We start from the raw sequence: 18,737 nt of genomic DNA, 5'->3' as shown, positions 1-18,737 counted from the left end.
ACAGCATAGATGAATTCGAATTGATGAAGATATAAGGGAAACTATGAAACTCAATACCATTCTCATCTTTCCTTCCTCCATCCATTTTCCTGTTGGATGTACTCAGAGGACAGAGGAGTCTATAGATTGTCTCCTATGCTTCTAACATTAAAATGTTAAAAATTATCAACAGTACTTATAATAAATAATTTGTTTTTTTTATTTTCAGGCGATCTGTAGTATTACTTGAGTTTGTGATTTTTGGCAGGTAAAACAGTTCAGTATGTCTAGTAAGCTTATATATTTATATCAACTCTCTAGAGGGGTGAAACTTTAAAGTGGAGAATGAGAATAAATCTGGAGAAGGAAAATGGGCATATAAAACTCAGCTGGGTTATGGCAACTGTTTTGCTTTTAGAACAGCCATTAATTTAACTGTTCAACTTTTCATGGAATGCACATATCAGAGCTCAACTATGTTGTTAAGCACCATTCAGGTATTGATAAAATATCATCTGAAGAACAACTTAGGAAAAATCCAGGGTTGACATGACGGGAATGAAAAAATATCTTTACCTATGAAAATACCAACATTCGGTTTTAATTGGAAATGATTCATTGCACTAATGAAATTGTAAAGAAATATACCCACCACCCATTCTCTGAATTAAGTCCTGAACTGTGACAATTTTTCGGTTTCTTTCTTTTTTTCTCATTTAGTAGGCATTACAATGAACACAAATAAAAGCCTTTGATTTAATATAAAATAAATGTATGATGCATTATTACCATAATTTAAATGAGAAAGTATTCATATTATACTTTTTCTTGGTTAGGTTAATAGTGAAATTAGAGGAAAATTAATTAATGGATGAAGGATATCAATTTCAAACAAACCATATATTACTAATCCAACAAAACAAGGCCTAAGGAAATGCATAAAGTTGATACTTAATATTTATTGGTAGGGCCAAAGCTAATTTGACCTAGTCAGAAAATGAGGATCAAAAACTTAATTAAAATCCTGGGAAAATTCTAAAGTGTTAAAAGTATCTGCAAACTGTACCAATGATAATTTTCCATATGGTGTCTTTTATTATGCCAATTATAAGAAATCCTAAAGAGAATATAAAAATACACATTTTGCCTATACTCCTGACATTTTACATCACACCCCAACTGTAGGGCCTTTATGCCAAACATCATGGCTGCATCTGTTGCTACCTATGCAAGTGTGATGGCTTCCCGGATTTATTACCTTTGTCAGAGGAAGAGAGCTCATACATTAATGTGATAGCCTTTACCCAATAATCAATTGCAGCTTTTCACAATCAGCCAGTGTAAACAGATTAATTCAACCTATAAGTCCAGTAAAAATTAACATAGTAGTTTTATAGAATGTTTTTATTTGTTCAGAAGTCTCTTCATAGTTACATGTAGATATAATTTCAAATAAAAAAAATTGGATTCCAAATCTTCCTTGTGTAAACATTGAGTTCTATTTCTTCAATATCATCATTTTTAAATGTAATATGATATTTTTGAAAAATTCTGTAGCAAGACTATTATAAAATATGAAATAACATTTATAAACTTGAATAATAAAATATTATTACATACTTAATATAGTGCATTCCTACCGTACTTGATACTTTGTTAAAGACACAGAGTTTTCTAACTTCATTTATAGAAGTAATATTTAAGTTAAATTCAGAGGAAATTGTAACAAATTGTACATTATGCATGCATAGTGAAAAGTACATAATAGAAAAAGTTTTAAAATATTAATGTCCTGTCAAAAAATTATGAATAATTAAAATTGTAACTTTTAATATTAATATAAATGACTAATATTTAGAGACTTCCTATGTGCTCAATTAAGAGTTTGCCTATAAGTAAACAGTGGTAATTTATTTCATTATATAATTTTCCAGTTATAGTTGAGTGTTTCTTATATTATACACATACACATTCAATATGAATGTTTAATACCCCAAAGTAGTATAGTATTATAGTAAATTTCAAAAATGAAAAAAACAGCAGACTTTTGGAGCTATCTCTAATGATTTTTAGATAAAAAAATAAATATATATCACACTTTTATAATCTTTAGGAGTACAATACCACATTTTAGTTTTATAAATATTTTATGTCTGCATATTTCCAGTATATCTATTTCTCTACAACATATTTAGTCACACAATATAATTTTTTCATGAAATTGTGGCTATTCTTATTTATTACAAAAAAATCTCCTTCATTTTAAACATAGTATGTAATAAAATATTTTGTTTCAAATAATTTTTCTAGTATTTATAAGTGACTTCTAGAATGTTTTTTTTCCCATTTAATCTATAAGCATGATTAATTATAGGTATCATCTTATGACCTGTTGAAAATTGCTTTTGTAACTTTTGTAAATCAAATATGATTTCTTCTGTGTATTTTAGTTCAAATATTACCTTTCATAAAAGATAAGAAAACAGAGTCAATGGGGATATCTTTACATTCTTTTTTATTATTGTAATTAATAAAAGGGTTACATGATATTTGCCAGATAGAAGGTAAATTAATTCACATATATTGATACCCTTTCACATGTCTTGGTCCCCATTACCCTCCCCTCCAGCCCCCCCCCCCTTGGTTTTCCCCACTTCCCTATCAAATTTCAAATAACCAAATACAAATAAATCCAATATATCAGATAACAAAGTGAGATACTGTAACAATATGAGATAACCAAGGGACAGCAAAAGAGATGAGAGATAACGTAGTGCATTAAGGACAACAATCATCAACAATCATTCATTATATGGCTTTTGTTTCCATATCCTGGAGGTCTTTTCAATTAGCTTCCTACTATATGGCCTTATGTATCAAGGTTTTGCTCTATTGCAGATCTCTGCTATTAGAGCCCAAGGTTTCTACTGATTATGACAAATGAGGGAAACCATTGAGACTAAGTTCCTTTGAGTCTGGCTTACTTCACTTAATATGACGGAACACAGAGGCGTGAGTAACACAGCGAGTCCCCAAACCTGTCTTTACATTCTTATTGTATCACCATGTTATTCCTTCCTGCAAAGGACCAAATGGAAGAAATCCCCAAATAGACACCTTAATAATAAATATGTTCCAAAAAAGAACTCTGTAAAACCAATACAACCAAACTACAGAATACTTAACAATGCTAACTTTGACGTTTTTAGAAATGTAAATGAAGAAAATACATCACCATAGTTACATAGTTTTCAAATCCAAATCCCTAAGGAAGCTCAGAGTCATGGTTTTATTAGTCATTCCTCCTCTTTTTTTTAAAATCTCAAATCTATTTTCAAACATCTATGGTCAACTGAAGGAGTTTCTTACATTTTAATGAAGATATTAATGCATATATCTTACTTCACAGGTCTAGGAAACATGTGTGTCAATATCCAGTCCATCAAGGGAAAAGCCACAAATATCATAAGCTAGTCAATTTCTGAGAGATTTTGTAAATAAATCCACTGAGAATGCTAAACTTGATAGGTCATTAATCTCAAATATTATACACATATGTAAGTCAGCTATTAAGTTTTACATAAAATAAATGTGCCTTCTATTAATATAATCAAATTTGGAGGGGTATAAAGCAAATAAACTATTTTAATTAACTAAAAGTTAAAAGTAGTAATCATTGTGCCGGGAGTTTGGTCTTGTGGTAGAGGGCTTGTCTAGCATGCATGAAGACTGGGTTCGATTCCTTGAAACTACATACACAGAAAAAGTTGGAAAGTGGTGCTGTGGCTCAAGTGGTAGAGCTCTATCCTTGAGAAACCCCAAGGACAGTGCTCAGGCCCTGAGCTCAAGCCAAGATTGGCCAAAATTTAAAAAAAAAAAAGGAAAAGTAACCACACAATATGCACAATACCAAGCATTAGTGACAGACATTGTATAATTGAAAATAAGCCTTGAAATTACGAAGAAATAAACTTTGAAAAATCAGTCTATTTAGTCATGATTACTTATTTTTTGTTTTCAAGAGAATTATCATGCACCAATTGAAAAACCGTTTTAATGTAAGGGGTGGTAGTAATTGGACATTTTATTATCAGTAGAAGTTCAAACTTAGAATTTTAATATAAATACAAATTTAGAATATCTTATTTATTTTATTTGACTGTATTAGATTATGCGCTAATTGGAAAATTAGGGGTATTTCAGGTTGTTATAATAACACTCTAAACACAAAATGACAGTTTCTTATAAAAATGCTATACTGACTAATTTGAAATATGCTTCTTCATTTTGAGACATAAATGTCCTGCAAATCACAACTTTTCACTATAGGCACATGCCAATGAAATAGAATCATACATTATGGATATGTAACTTTTGAGATTACATAATAAAAACGCTTACTCATCTTCAAATCAGGAACTGTAAACCAAGAGATTTCTTATGACTTTATATAACAGAATCTTAGTGTCAGAACAACTTAAAAGTATTTTCTCAAAATTCTAGCTTATTCTTCAATTCTCTAATAACAATTTTACAAAACAAGAATTTCCTAATACTGCAGAGCACAAATGGCTCACAGCTGGAAGCCTAGCTATTCAGGGGGATGAGATCCAAGGATCATAATTCAAAGCAAGAAAATTCTGTAAGACTTTTATCTCAATAAACCACCAAAAAGTTGGGAATGGAGCTCAAATGGCAGTGTGCTAGCCTTGTACAAGTGCAGGCTAACAGCAACCATGCACTGAGTGCAATCCCTCACTGAGTGCAACTGGCACTGAAAAATAAAATAGCAAAAACACAAAAACCTCCAACTCTCCTCCTCCTACCAAAAAAAAAATCCTTCATTAGTTATAATAGACAAGGTAATATAAAAAAATAAAGCAAGATGCTCTTTCAGAAAATAATGATGAACAGATAAAATCAAGCTTTTATTTATATGCATACATAAATTATTGTTTTATAACACACATTATTCTTTTTAATTTTTTATTGTGACACACATTATTCTTCAAATAATTTCAAAATGTAATTTGAGCAGAAACAGCTGAATGTTTGTTGAGACATAAACCACAACAATCATTCCCTGCTACACACAGGATTTTAGATGCAGTTTAGGATTTAAATGATTTGAGAACAGCAGCATAAAGACTAATGTGGAAGATATAGTGGTAACACAAAATCGTGGTTTAAAAAAGCTTTGAGGAACATTACAGAACAAAAGCCATTTTGCAATAAAAGGAAGATAGATTTGATCGTTCATCTACTGTTAGTCCTTTCTACCACAACTTCCCCTTCAAAAACTACAAATTAAATTACAAAATGGATGTAACATAAATTAAGAAATGTACCAAAATTAAAATATGATCACAATTATTCAGTAAATGAAGCAAAAATAAAGGAAATTAACTATGTTTACATGCATAGATGTCATACAATATATACTTTCTAAATTTATTACAGAGTAAATTTATATTTAAAAGTAGCTTTGTAATGAGTATGATTAATCCCAAATGCTTATTCTTTTTATCACTTTACCATTCCTAATTTGAGATTAATGCAGTAAGTTTTTACAGCAAAATAGTCTTATCTCAATGACCCAGAAGTAACACTTCAAGTATTTATTCATACAAGAAAACAAATACAACCTAAACAAAATACATTTTTCTGCCCCTGAGGAAATAATAGATCCAAATACTGCAAAAACAAATTATATTTTAACATCTCCTAACCAGTAAATAAATATAATGTATTTTACATTTGACTCTTTATAAAATGAATTTTATATGCTTATTACTGAAACACATAATTTAAAGATTAGGGAGATTTTGTAAGTTAAATATGATTAGTAAAAACATTAATAATTTGATGACATGTAATAGATATTAAATATGTATAGTAAAATATTTGCCCTATGTAATATTTACTTTGTTATACATAATGTAAATCAGGGTAACATAATGGATAACTGGTATATTCACTCATTTTTACTAATTCATGAAAATGTACAGTAAGTACGTGTTCAATCAAATTATGAAAGTTGTCTAAAACATGTATTGCTGCTACATTTAAATTTTGTGCGAAGATAAATATTCTGTTATGATTATTTAAAACCCTTTATCTCCATGAAGGGAGTTTGAGCTAGTGGTAGAGTGCTTACCTAGCGCGCACGAAGACCCGGATTCGATTCCTCAGTACCACGTACATAGAAGAAGCCAGAACATGGTGCAGTAGTACAAGTGGTAGAGTTCTTGCCTTGAGAAAGCCCATGGACAGTGTTCAGGCCCTGAACTCAAGCCTGGGTCCAGAAAAAAAATTCCCTTTATCTCCTAAAATGCATTTTACTCATTACTTTACATCTTTTGCATCATAGGTCTTATTTACATATGACAACATAAAAGCATATATAATCGATAAAGGGAAATTATGTAGTGTCCATTAAATAGAGCAATAAATGAAGATTTTTCCTTTTAGAATCAGTAAAATACTTAAAACTCTTTATCATAAATAGCTATTTCTGTTCTGAATAGGAATGTAGACTTTGCTTTGAGTTACTATCCTTTCCCACACACAACCATCTTGAAAGGTCATCTCCTCACCTACACGCTTTCATTCACAACGCAGACTTTAGTAACAGATTATTGATAACATGGATCTATTTAACCTTAAAAAATAATTCTGCAAATATCTCCTCGTTTACTAGCATTCTATTGTTTTTATTATTTTATATGTTTACATTTATATCTTAGCTCCTCAGAGTCCTTTATAATTCTTAAAGGTCAAATAAAGCATGACTTATTATTCATGTTTGATTGGGAAAACCTAAGCACTCTGCCACATGATACAAATTTTATCAGCCATTTGGAAACAGGGAAATTTTACATGTGGTTGGACTATATTTTCTGTCAATGGTTGCTTCAGGGGAATAAAACTTACGTTAAAATGGGGCTGGGTGTTAGAGAGTCACAGCAGAAAACCTCCCTGGAGAAAAATACTCCCATTTCTTCACACTAGGTAAAATTTGCATTTTATCATTCAAAGATCACCAAGAGTTTAACTGGCCATTTAGTTCCAGTTTCTTTTAAGAGAAGAAAATGATGAGAATTCGCCAAATCCTACTCCAAATTACATAATTAATAAGTGTCAAGAAATGATTCTCTTAAATCTAATGCCTATGATCATTTTCCTCTATTTACACATGTAGTAAATGTAGATTGTTAATAATTATATACTCTAATAAATTATCAGGCTGTCCATGTTTTCATACTTTTCAAGATATTAAGAAGAAAATAAATTACCTTAAAATGTTGTAAAATTAATCAAATATCAAAATCTTGAATCAACTGTTTAAAATAATGATTTAGAATAATGCAAATGCCAAATTAAGTTACCAAATAAAATCAGTTTTTCTTTATATTCAAATTCATATCAAATTAATGACAATGTCTATAGATATTATTACTTGCTATAAATTTGATAAAATGCAGTATGTAAAAACAGTTCTAATTTTAATTGGCAGAGTTATATATTTCTTTCGATCTTATTATTGATGAATGTTTTATAAAAAAGAAGCTGATATTTCAATATATCATTAGGTTACCTTACATCACAATAATAGGCCTTATTTCAATGGGTGTCAAAAGAGTAAGTATTGTTCTGAATTAGTTTTCTTTTTTGTTTATTTTTGTTATGTTCTACAGTTATGTTCTACTAGGCAAATTCTCTACCACTTAAGCCAGACCCAGTCCCATTTTGCTTCAGCTATTTTTCTGATATGGTTTCCTATTATTGCTACCATTAGCAGCAATCCTCATTAATGTAATGTCTTAAATTTTAAATCTCCCATAGCCAGGATTCTAGAATTATGCCTCCATGCCTGACATTGTTTTTTAAATCAGTAATTGAAACACATTGAACATAGAGTAAATTAAACACATTATAACTAAAAATAAATAAAACTTCTTCATTCATGATAGTTAAAATTATCTTAGAATATTTCAAATTTTAAAAATGCGTTCTAAGCTTTTCATTGCTTTCTGCGGTACATATTTTTAGACCATTAAGTTCTATATATTTTAATATGGTCAATGTAATATATGATATCACCTCTTATGTTTGGAACTGGTATTCAAGTAGTTGCAAATCTCTAAATATTACCAGGAACCCACATACTTCTATTCCAACCTTACTGGTTATATATAGTTGGTTATAGTCAAAAGCAATGATAATTTATGGAAAATCTAACAGAAAGGTCAGAAAACATTAAATATTTTTCTGATTTCAATGTATTTTAACTCATTTACATCATTCTAACTAAAAAGGTATTTTAGGTAATTTAACTCATTTAAAATCAAATAGATTTAATTGTTTCTGCTATCTGAATAAACCAGAATAGCTTAATTTTCTTGTTCAACTTATTCCATGAAATCTGATGAAGTCAAGTTGTTTATGATAATATTTCAATTTGGTATAAAATCTTGGATTTAAAAATATTTATGAAAAAGCATAAGTTCCTTCCAATACATTTTAAAAAAACTTACTATTAAATTGTTCAATATTTCACTCCTAAGCTACTGATTTTTATTTTATTATTTTCTGCTGAGTAACCTATATCAAGCTTTTAAAAAAACGATTCCTTTAACTTGCATAATTCCATGCTAACAGAATTTGTTAACTTGAATTTCATTTTCAAATTGTATTTCCTGATATATGTTTTTTGTTTGTTTTCTTAACTAGTGAAAAAGGCCATAGATTTTAAATCTAGAGGATTTAAATTGTTTCCAGGGAAAGACAACAGCAACAAGTTTTCTCTCTGTGAGTGCACACCTTTTTGTTACTTTCTCTAGTGCAAGAGTGAACTTTGTGGTGTCTGTGGTGTTCGTGTGTGATTTATTCAAACGTTTGTGCATTTACTAAAATAACTGTATTAATATCTAGATAACATGCATGATGGTTATTCAATATTTTACTGTATTGACAAATGCACTGAGTTAATGGATTGATGTGACAATATCCCAATGTTGTAATGTTTTTGCTCAAATTTATTCCAAATTTCAACATATAAAAAAGTCTTGTTCTTCTGAGATGCTAAGAATTAAGTTGTATAATTGAAGAATATGAGATCAAATGAGGCAATTCCCTTAATTGATTTCTTGCAGGAATTTTTTCACTTATCTCTATTTCCAAAAAATTTTGATTTTTCTACTGAATATTTACTTTACACAGCAATTTTCATTGTAAATGTACTTTCTTACAGCTAATTTATTAAACCAATATTTCACTGGTCTTTTGTACATGAATCTAATTAATATTATTTATACTTAGGAAAATCTTAATGAAATAACCTGAAATACAACTTTTTTCTCACAAATTCAGTGCTTTAGCATCATTTTGATAGACAAATTTGATTTTTTTATTTCAAATTAGAAAACTAACTATTTTTTTCATTTCAAACATCATGAACAAACCTGGGATATTGTTTTTAGTAAATGTATTTATGTTTGTTGTATGAATGAATTATTATTAGTAGACGTTCCTTATCATAATGCTCCATAAACATAAAAATAAAGACCTGTGTTTTCAAATGACTCAAACTAGGTGATTATTGTGGTGTTACTATCAATAATAATAATCTGTTGACATTACCAGGACGGTCTTTTGGAGATTATATGATGAATTTTATTTGTCATTAAGAAAGTAAAAATAATCATGGATTCTGAATGATAAAGGTACACAACCAGTGAAAGTCATTCATTTCACTTATGTTGAAGCAGGATTTTACTTCCATTTAATTTATTGTATATATAAACCATAAAAGATGCAATGGAACTCTTACACTGCTTATCAGGAAACTATTTTGAGACATATATTTTATTATATATTTTGTTTACCCAGCTCTGAAGTATGATTTTGTCTTTTATTAGATTTAGAATACTAAAATGCTGGTAGATACTATATTTTTTAAATGATCAACCAGAGTCACCTGCTTGAAAATCACTCAATAGTTAAATTTCTAGGAATTTAACTAAAATTAAACATTTTTCATAAATTTTGTAGGCATAAATATCTCTAAGAAATTGGTGAAATTTTTTAAAATAATCTTACACTCTGGTTTACATAATTACTTTGAAACACTTTGTAACTATATCAAACAGCTACAAAAGTATTCAAGAAATATGTATATTCTATAATTGGAGTTACAGATTAAAAGTACCTGAAGAAGCGATTCTTATATATCAGATTTTGTCATGTCATCATAAAGTGAGAGTTAAACATTAAAGACAAATATTTTGCTTAATATGTTTTCCAGTGTTTTTTCCTGGTTAATATGTTTGAAATGACTTACAATTTATCATAGAAGTTTAAATATTTGATCTGTTTATATACAGATGTTTTGTAAATATTACATGCTTCAACCTTCCAAATGTTTCAATAAATGAAATCAATTTACAATCAATCATGTAAAGTTTATCAAGGTATTAGGTGGAGCCTGTGATTTTCTGTTCTGTTTGGTATACTGGCTTAGTGAAATATATTTTGTGTTTTCTATGGCCTATAAGTGTACACAATATGCTGTGTTCCAAATAAAACAAAGCTTTGACTATGTGTTTTAAGATTATTAGGCAAAAACTATTATGAAAGGAAAATAGTAACCTATACAGTATTCATATGCCTACATAAATGTATATATATCACATTTATCCATTATACTTTATGTAAAAGTAATATTTTTCTTCTTTTTTTGTCATTTGTGTGGCTTGAACTCTGGGTCTGAACACTGTCCTTAAGCTCTTCAGCTTAAGGATAGCAATCTACCACTTGCGTCCCAGAGCCACTTCCGGTTTTCTGATGATTAGGAGATAAGAGTCTCACAGATTTTCATGCCCAGTTGGCTTTGAACCAAGATTCTTAGATCTCAGCCTCCTAAGTAGATAGGATTACAGATTCATTTCACCTGGCTTAATATTTTCTTTTTGAATATAACTAATTCACAAATCAATGAGAAGAAAGTATTGCAAATATTTTATGATAATAATGTAGCAAGCTAAAATTATTTTAAGTTTTACTACAATTGAATCTCATTTATTGCATAAGTGGCTTATAAAGATATTATCTCATGTTTGTATATTAGATAATTGAAATTTGTATTATCATTTTGTATCTACCACCAACCAAGGTTTCATTTAGTCATCTATCATTTATTTACCAGAAGACAAAGTAATTTTAAAGACAGCTTTTTTTTTTTGTCAGTTGAGGTCCTTGAACTCCGAGCTTGGGTGTTGTCCCCAAGCTCTTCGGTCCAGGCTAACACGCTAGCACTTTGAGCTACAGTACCATGGTTTCCTGGTGATTAATTGGAGATGAGTCTCACAGACTTTCGTGCCCAGGCTGGCTTTGAATGATGATCCTCAAATCTCCAGAGTAGTTAGGATTTCAGGCTTGAGATACCTTCTCCTGTCAAGAAAGATTATTTTATCTGGAAAAAAACAATTACTAAAATCTATACATAAATAAAAGTGCTATAATTAACAGTGAAGTTGCTTGAAAACCTATCAATTGTGTTACTGTCAGGAGAGAAATGCATAGACAGAAGAAAATACACTTGCCATGACATGACATTGTTGTGGTTTAACCAGGAAATGAATTAACATCAGGTCAAAGAAATACACGGGAGTTTATTAGGGAATTTGAATTGTAGTCCAAAATTTTCTCAGCTTTAGAACCTGAACTACAAATGACTACATTTATCCTCTTTTGTTCTAAACAATAAGTTTTGCTAAATCTACAGTCAAAAACTATAACTTTATAGAGGAAAAATATAATAAAATATATTTTTATTATAAAGTGATTTAATAAAGACCCGAGTTTAGATTTGCCAACCTCTCTAATAGACATTGACAATATTACAACAGAATTATGAAGGAAGGATGAGCCTATCAGAAATGGCTTTGTTTTTCTTATTTCAAGTCCATCCCTTCATTTATCCACGGGAACCATTTATCCACAGTTCGTCTTGAAAGCCAATATAGTAAAGGAAGAAATGAAACAACATCAGCCCTCAAGATTCCAATATTCTACTGACTGAGATGTTAAATGAGTTGAAAAAACAAATTGCTGTAGAATATTGGATACTCACTTAAATGAAAAACTTTTGACACCCATGATGTTTGACCCACCCACAAGTTTTTTTTGTTAGAATATAAGACAAAATCTAATTTTGAAAAATATGAACCAAGTGACAATGTGAATAAGTTAAAGAGGGTACGCTGGGGTGAATTTTATCAGAATCTGATAATTTCAAATTTTGAAAGGTGGTATATTTGTTGTTGAGGTATATTGGCTTACACCAGATAGGAAAGATCAAAGTTCAAGGTTAGTCTTTGGAAAAGTTATTGGAAATCATCTCACTCAACAGTTAGGTTTGTTGGTTGAATATAAAATTCAGCTATGAAGGAGACATAGACTAGAATATTACTATTTAAATCATCCTGAGCAAAAGTCATGAAGATATTAGGTAAAGAATAACTAAGGTAAAATATTGACTATAGAGCATTTGTTTTAGAAGTTCAAAGTCCATTGTCTAATCAAATACTATTAACATATGTTGCTGATAATCCCAACTACCAAAGAGGCTGAAATAGAAGCACCATGGCTTGTATATATCCCAAGCAAAAGTGAAGATTGTTTTAAGAAAATAACTTGTTGACATCCATTCATGACTGTAATATGAACTACCTGGCAGTCGGAGGTAGAAGGACTGGTAAAAGCAAAAACTTTCCTGAAAAATGAACTTAAAGAAAAATAAAATGGCTTGGGACAGGGCTCAAGTGGTAAAGCACTTTAACTCTTAGTTAAATAAAACGGTAAAACAAGCAAACAAAAAGAACAAGATAAAAGTCATAAATATCTTTACATACTAGCATCCTATAGATGATCATTTTGCACAGGAACATATCATCCAGTTAATTAAATTTTAAAAGGATTCATATTCTTGCCGTGATAGAAGATACTCTCTAACTCAAGGGTGTGATCTGGTGACTGAAGCTTGACTAAGAAGGTTCTCATGTGAATGTTTTGGTTATGTATAGTTCATATATATATATATATATGTATCAGAAAAAGGAGAGTTTATGCAATTTTTCAGTTTTTCTAAATTTTTAGCTTATATAATATCAAACTTTAAGTATACACATATATAAGGATATATTGTTTTACTTTCTAAGAGTAATATCTAAACATACGTAAATAACAAGTAACTCGATACATAGTGCTCTAAAAACTGTGGTACATAAGTAAAAATCATAAAAACTGTAAATGAGTCCTAAATTTTGAGGTAATATGTCTGCAGAAGCATTATAAATTTTATACACTTACAGAGATTCTGTTACAGTACTCAAGGTTTAGCCTTCTCTAACCAGACATATTCATTGATTTTGAATTCACAGCCTTCTACTTGCATTTTTCCATTTGAGCCACAATTCCAGCCTAACTTTCTGCTAGTGATTATTTTAGTGTTGGAGTATTGTGGATATTTCTTACTCCAAACTACAGCCTTTTTCATAGCTAAGATTACAGGTATGTGCCACAGGTATCAGCACTAATCTTCCTTTGATCATTCCTGATACCTGTAAGGTTCAGTTCCTCTCATCTAGAGAAGACAGATAACAATGGTGATTGCCCTTAAAATTGTAACAATTCCAAATGAACCACACATAGTAAAATGTAAGTGAAAACCATCATTGAAAGTCATGCAAAATATTTGAACATTTGGGGCAAAAATCAGAAAAACAAAATGTACATTCTTCTTGCTTTTGTCCTCTTATCTTTCATACATTCACAAATTGGTTATATAAAGGGTTTAAAATGTATTCAGTATATTAATTCTAGGTCAGGCAACATCTTTTTCTTATTCATAACCAATATTTAAAGAGTCACATTTTAACAACGTTCTATAATATTATTAGAAGTCCCTCCAAGATTAGAGAATACCTTCCATAGAAAATTCTCACTTCTTTGAAAACAGTGTATCAGGATATTGTCAATCAAAGGACTAGAAGATATTTATTAAGAAGTTGCTAACCTATCTCCAGAAATTTTGATTATATGAAAATAATTATAAGTTTTCTCATCTTCTCTGTCAAGCATATAATCCCTGTATAGATTACTAAAGAAATATGAAACTGTTCATTTCAATATGACAAAACAATTTCAAATCAAACTTAAAATTATCCAAATAAAATTCTTCAGTTATGTTGAAAAGTGAATGAGAATAACATATTAACCTGAATTATTTTTGGAAGAAGTGGAAATTTGAGCTGAGAATTACAGTATTATATATGATTGTAATAGATAAAGGGAAAAATTGCAAATGTGAGGAGAAGTAAGTGCATGCAGGAGCACAAGTGACAAATGAGATTGCAGAAAAGTAGGCAAAGAATTGGATTTGAGAAATGGCTTCATCTTGGTGAAGTATGAGAAGAAACAGACCCACTGAAGACCTAAGCAATAATAACTGTGCTTGGGGGATTTTAGTTCTTGTCTAGGATTCATAGTAGCTCTGAGGTAGTCACCAAAATGGAATTAAACTATCAGAGTAATTAGGCTAAGTTTGAATACACATAGAAGATGATGAAGTCAACTTTGAATGCTGATCCAAGAGACTAAGAATTTGCAATAAATGAATAAATATGTACATATCTATATATATTAGAGAATACATGTGGAATTTTTTTCCACAGTGAGGAAAACACAAAATATGGATTTGTTATGCCTTAGCATATCACTTGAGCCACAGTGCCACTTTTGGTTTTAATTGGAAATAAGAGTTTCACCTACTTTAGTGCCCGGGCTGGCTTTGAACTGCGACCTCATATCTCAGCCTCCTAAGTAGTTAGGATTAAAGGTATGAGGCACCGGTGCCCAGCTTCACTATTCCTAAAACAAGTAGCAAACTTAGTAAATAAGAAAAAAATCAGTTATTTTCCAATTCACTAAAAGAGTAAAATTATTCAACATGATTAGCACATTTGAGAAGTAAAACTTGAGTTTCCAAATCCTGCCTGAAATAAATAGGAAACTCAGTCACAAAATATAAATAACTAGGTTATACTGTTATCTTTAAAGAAAAGGTCAATCTTGAAAATCAAATTGCCAAATCTGATAATAGTTACTGATTAAAACAAATAAAACATTAATTAACCAAGTGCTTGGAAGAAACTAAAAATTTTAGTATTGGCTGAATAGAAGACTGTGGTAGAAAGCATTTGAGTGCCCTGGAACAAGTCATTTCTCACCTTGTATTGTATTCAAATGGCATGCTTTTCAACACTCACCATTGGTTGAACTTAGTCATGGAAGAAACATTTATTTTATTACATATGAAATCCACGAGTGTTCACAATATTATTTGTTTCTTGTTATTTTCCAATTAAAACTTTAAAAAGCAGGGATCTAAACATATTGTTATAACTTTTATCAATTGCTGTGCTTTCAATCACTAATGGGAAATCTGACACTGATATGCTGAAAATGTTTTATAATTCGACTATAACTTTAAAAGCATTAGTTGCTAATATGTTATGCCTCAAAGTAATATATTGCAGTGTGAAGATGAGCCTTCTGGATACATTTGGGTAGGTCACTAAATTAAAAAAAAAAGATTTCTACTATTCCATAAAAATATTTTTAAATTTTCATATTTAAACATAGAAACACGAAACAGGGCACCAGAATCAAAAACAGTGACTACAGAGAATAAACCAAAGGAGAAAGAAAAAAGAAAAAAAATCAGAAGTAAATAACTTCACAGAGTACATTAAAAATTACTATAAAGAAAAACCTCTTGTTTTCATATCTTGGAGTTTATTTCACTTAGTCTCATTTTATATGGTCACATGTTCATAAAATAAAAGTTACTGTAAAAGTAAATACAATAATACACTTTATATATTATAAATCAAATTAATTCTGTATTTCTAATCATAGATGCTTTTTTTCTGTGTCATTACAGTAAATGAAGGAGGTATCAAGACAGCTTCCAATTTATGCCCAGATCCAGGAGAACCTGAAAATGGAAAGAGAATTGGATCAGATTTTAGGTAATATTTCAAATTATTATATTATTTATCTTTTTCTATGTATAATTCAATTTAAATTTGAAAAATGACAACATATGGAAGTAAACATTTGGGGACTTCAAATTTTAGAAACAAGTTTCCTGTTAAATTATGTGATACTGTATCAGCAAATTAAAGATAATTTATCTGTTTAAGCCACTGCTTTGAATGTTGAATGATTGATTGTTGGTGTTATGTAGCAGGAAAATATCATGTTAATTATGTAAAAATTCTGTTATTTATTAGCTAGCCAATACTGGGTAACTTGTTCAGTGCTCAGTGGTCATTCTGAGTGTTCCCTTCTGGAATATGAAATGGGTAAGTCAAATTAACCACATACAGTGAGGAGTTTCTCATGAAATAATGTGTGAAGGTCTCCATCAACTGGTGTATATGCATTCTACACATAGGCTATTAACATTATACATGCATGTTTGAGTCTCAGTTTTTCTCTCCATAACGTCACTAAAATGTATTTCATTAAACTCTCCAACAAAGAAGAGAATGAATATAATGAACTATGAAAGGAATTAGTTTGCCTAATTTACCTAAAAACCTGTATTTAAAATGTTGAATTTTTACTAGTGTTTAAATTCAGCATTTTACTATTGAAGTATTAGAAGCTCTTACAAAAGGGCCACAGATGTGCTTTTTTTCATATATTTATATTGTAATTAATAGAAGGGTTACATGATATTTGCCAAATAGATGGTGCATTAATTCCTATACATTGATACCCTTTCACATGTCTTGGTCCCCTTTTCCATCTCCCCACCTCCACCCCTCATCTTGTTCCCCCCCCATTCCCTACCCAATTTCAAATAACCAAATACAAATATATCCGATATATCAGATAACAAAGTAAGATACTGTAACAATATGAGATAACCAATGGATAGCAAAAGAGATGAGAGATAACATAGTACCTTAAGAACAACAATCATTCATTATATGGCTTATGTTTCTATATCCTAAAGATCCTTTTATTCAGTGTCCTACTATATGGCCTTTTGTATCAAGGTTTTACTCTATTGCAAATCTCTGCTAGGAGAGCCCAAGGTTTCTACTGATTATGACAAATGAGGGAAACCATTGAGCCTAAGTTCCTTTGAGTCTGGCTTACTTCACTTAATATGATCTTTTCTAAGTCTTTCCATTTCCTAACAAATGGGGCGACATCTTTCTTTCTGACAGCAGCATAAAATTCCATTGTGTACAAATACCACAACTTGTTGATCCACTCATCAACTGAGGGACATCTAGGTTGGTTCCATATCTTTGCTATGGTAAATAGTGCTGCAATGAACATTGTTGTGCTGCTGGATTTAGTATGTCCTTGTTTCTGGATAATTGGGTAAATGCCAAGTAGTGGAATTGCTGGGTCATAGGGGAGTTCTATGTTTAGTCTTTTGAGGAACTGCCATACTGCTTTCCATAGTGGTTGAACAAATTTGCACTCCCACCAACAGTGTAGTAGTGATCCCTCCTGCCCACATCCCCTCCAGCATCTATTGTTATTAGGTTTCTTGATCCTGGCCATTCTAACTGGAGTGAGGTGGAATCTTAGAGTTGTTTTGATTTTCATTTCTTTTATGACCAGAGGTGTTCAGCATTTCTTCATGTGTCTATAGGCCATTTTTGTTTCTTCTTCAGAGAAGACTCTCTTTAAGTCTTTGGCCCATCTTATAATGGGATGGTTGCTACTTTGGAGATTAGTTTTGGAGTGATTCAATTTTTTGAGCTTGGGTCTGGCACAAGAACAGTCCTGAAGACCAATAGAATAGAACTGAGGACCCAGATATTAAACCACAGACCTATAGCCACCTAATCTTTGACAAGGGAGCCAAAACAATAGAATGGAAGAAAGATAGCTTCTTCAACAATTGGTGCTGGCAGAACCGTTTAATACATGCAGAAAACTGAAGTTGGATCCTTCTTTGTCACCCTGTACTAGAATTAACTCCAAATGGATCAAAGACCTGGAGGTAAAAGCCGACGACACTCTGAAAACTTTACAAGAAGGAACAGGAGATACACTAGACCTCCTTGGCACAGGTCGAAACATTCTTAATAAGGACCAAGAATCACAACAAATCAGAAAAAGGCTGGATAAGTGGGACTGAATTAAACTGCAGAGCTTTTGTATGGCAAAGGACATAGCTATTAAATTAATTAGGAAGCCTACAGAGTGGGAGAAGATCTTCACCAACCATACAACAGACAAAGGCCTCATATCTAAAATATATCAACAGCTCAAAAAATTGAATCACAGATATGCTTTTATGGTAAATGCATTCTGAACTCAGGGTCTAGACATTATCTGTAAGAGATGTTGTTTGTTCTTTGTTGTTGCTCAAAGCTAGCTACCACTCTACCACTTTGTACCACAAGTGCACATCAGGTTTTCTGGTGATTAATTGAATATGAGTCTCATGGTCTTCCGTGACTCAGCTGTTTGGTTGGTTGGTAGATTTGTTTTTTTTTTTTTTAAGTTTTATTTTATTGTCAGGGTGATGTATAGAGAGGCTGCAGCTATATTTGTCAGGTAGTAGGTACATTACTTCTTGGACATTGATACCCTGATAACTTTTCCTATGCTTTTCTCCCACTCAGCTGGTTTTGAATCACAATCCTTAAATCTTAGCC

At 30.8% G+C, this 18,737-nt stretch overlaps 1 protein-coding gene across 3 annotated transcripts in view; it reads left to right on the top strand.

Annotated features, from left to right (window-relative positions):
- Window positions 1–18,737, top strand: part of Csmd3 (CUB and Sushi multiple domains 3) — an 842,017-nt gene that overhangs the window by 309,234 nt on the left and 514,046 nt on the right. For 2 of the 3 annotated variants that reach the window (XM_090339294.1, XM_090339297.1), the window contains 2 exons: window positions 8,713–8,790; window positions 15,986–16,073. In XM_090339294.1, coding sequence (XP_090195420.1) covers window positions 8,713–8,790; window positions 15,986–16,073 — 166 coding nt within the window. The remainder of the gene's footprint in view (window positions 1–8,712; window positions 8,791–15,985; window positions 16,074–18,737) is intronic. The other variant, XM_090339296.1, reaches the window with a different exon arrangement.

This window comes from Megascapheus bottae, chromosome 9 (genome assembly GCF_031878675.1).
Source record: "Megascapheus bottae isolate mThoBot1 chromosome 9, mThoBot2.hap1, whole genome shotgun sequence".
NCBI lineage: Eukaryota > Metazoa > Chordata > Mammalia > Rodentia > Geomyidae > Megascapheus > Megascapheus bottae.
This window is presented reverse-complemented; position numbering and strand designations above follow the sequence as displayed.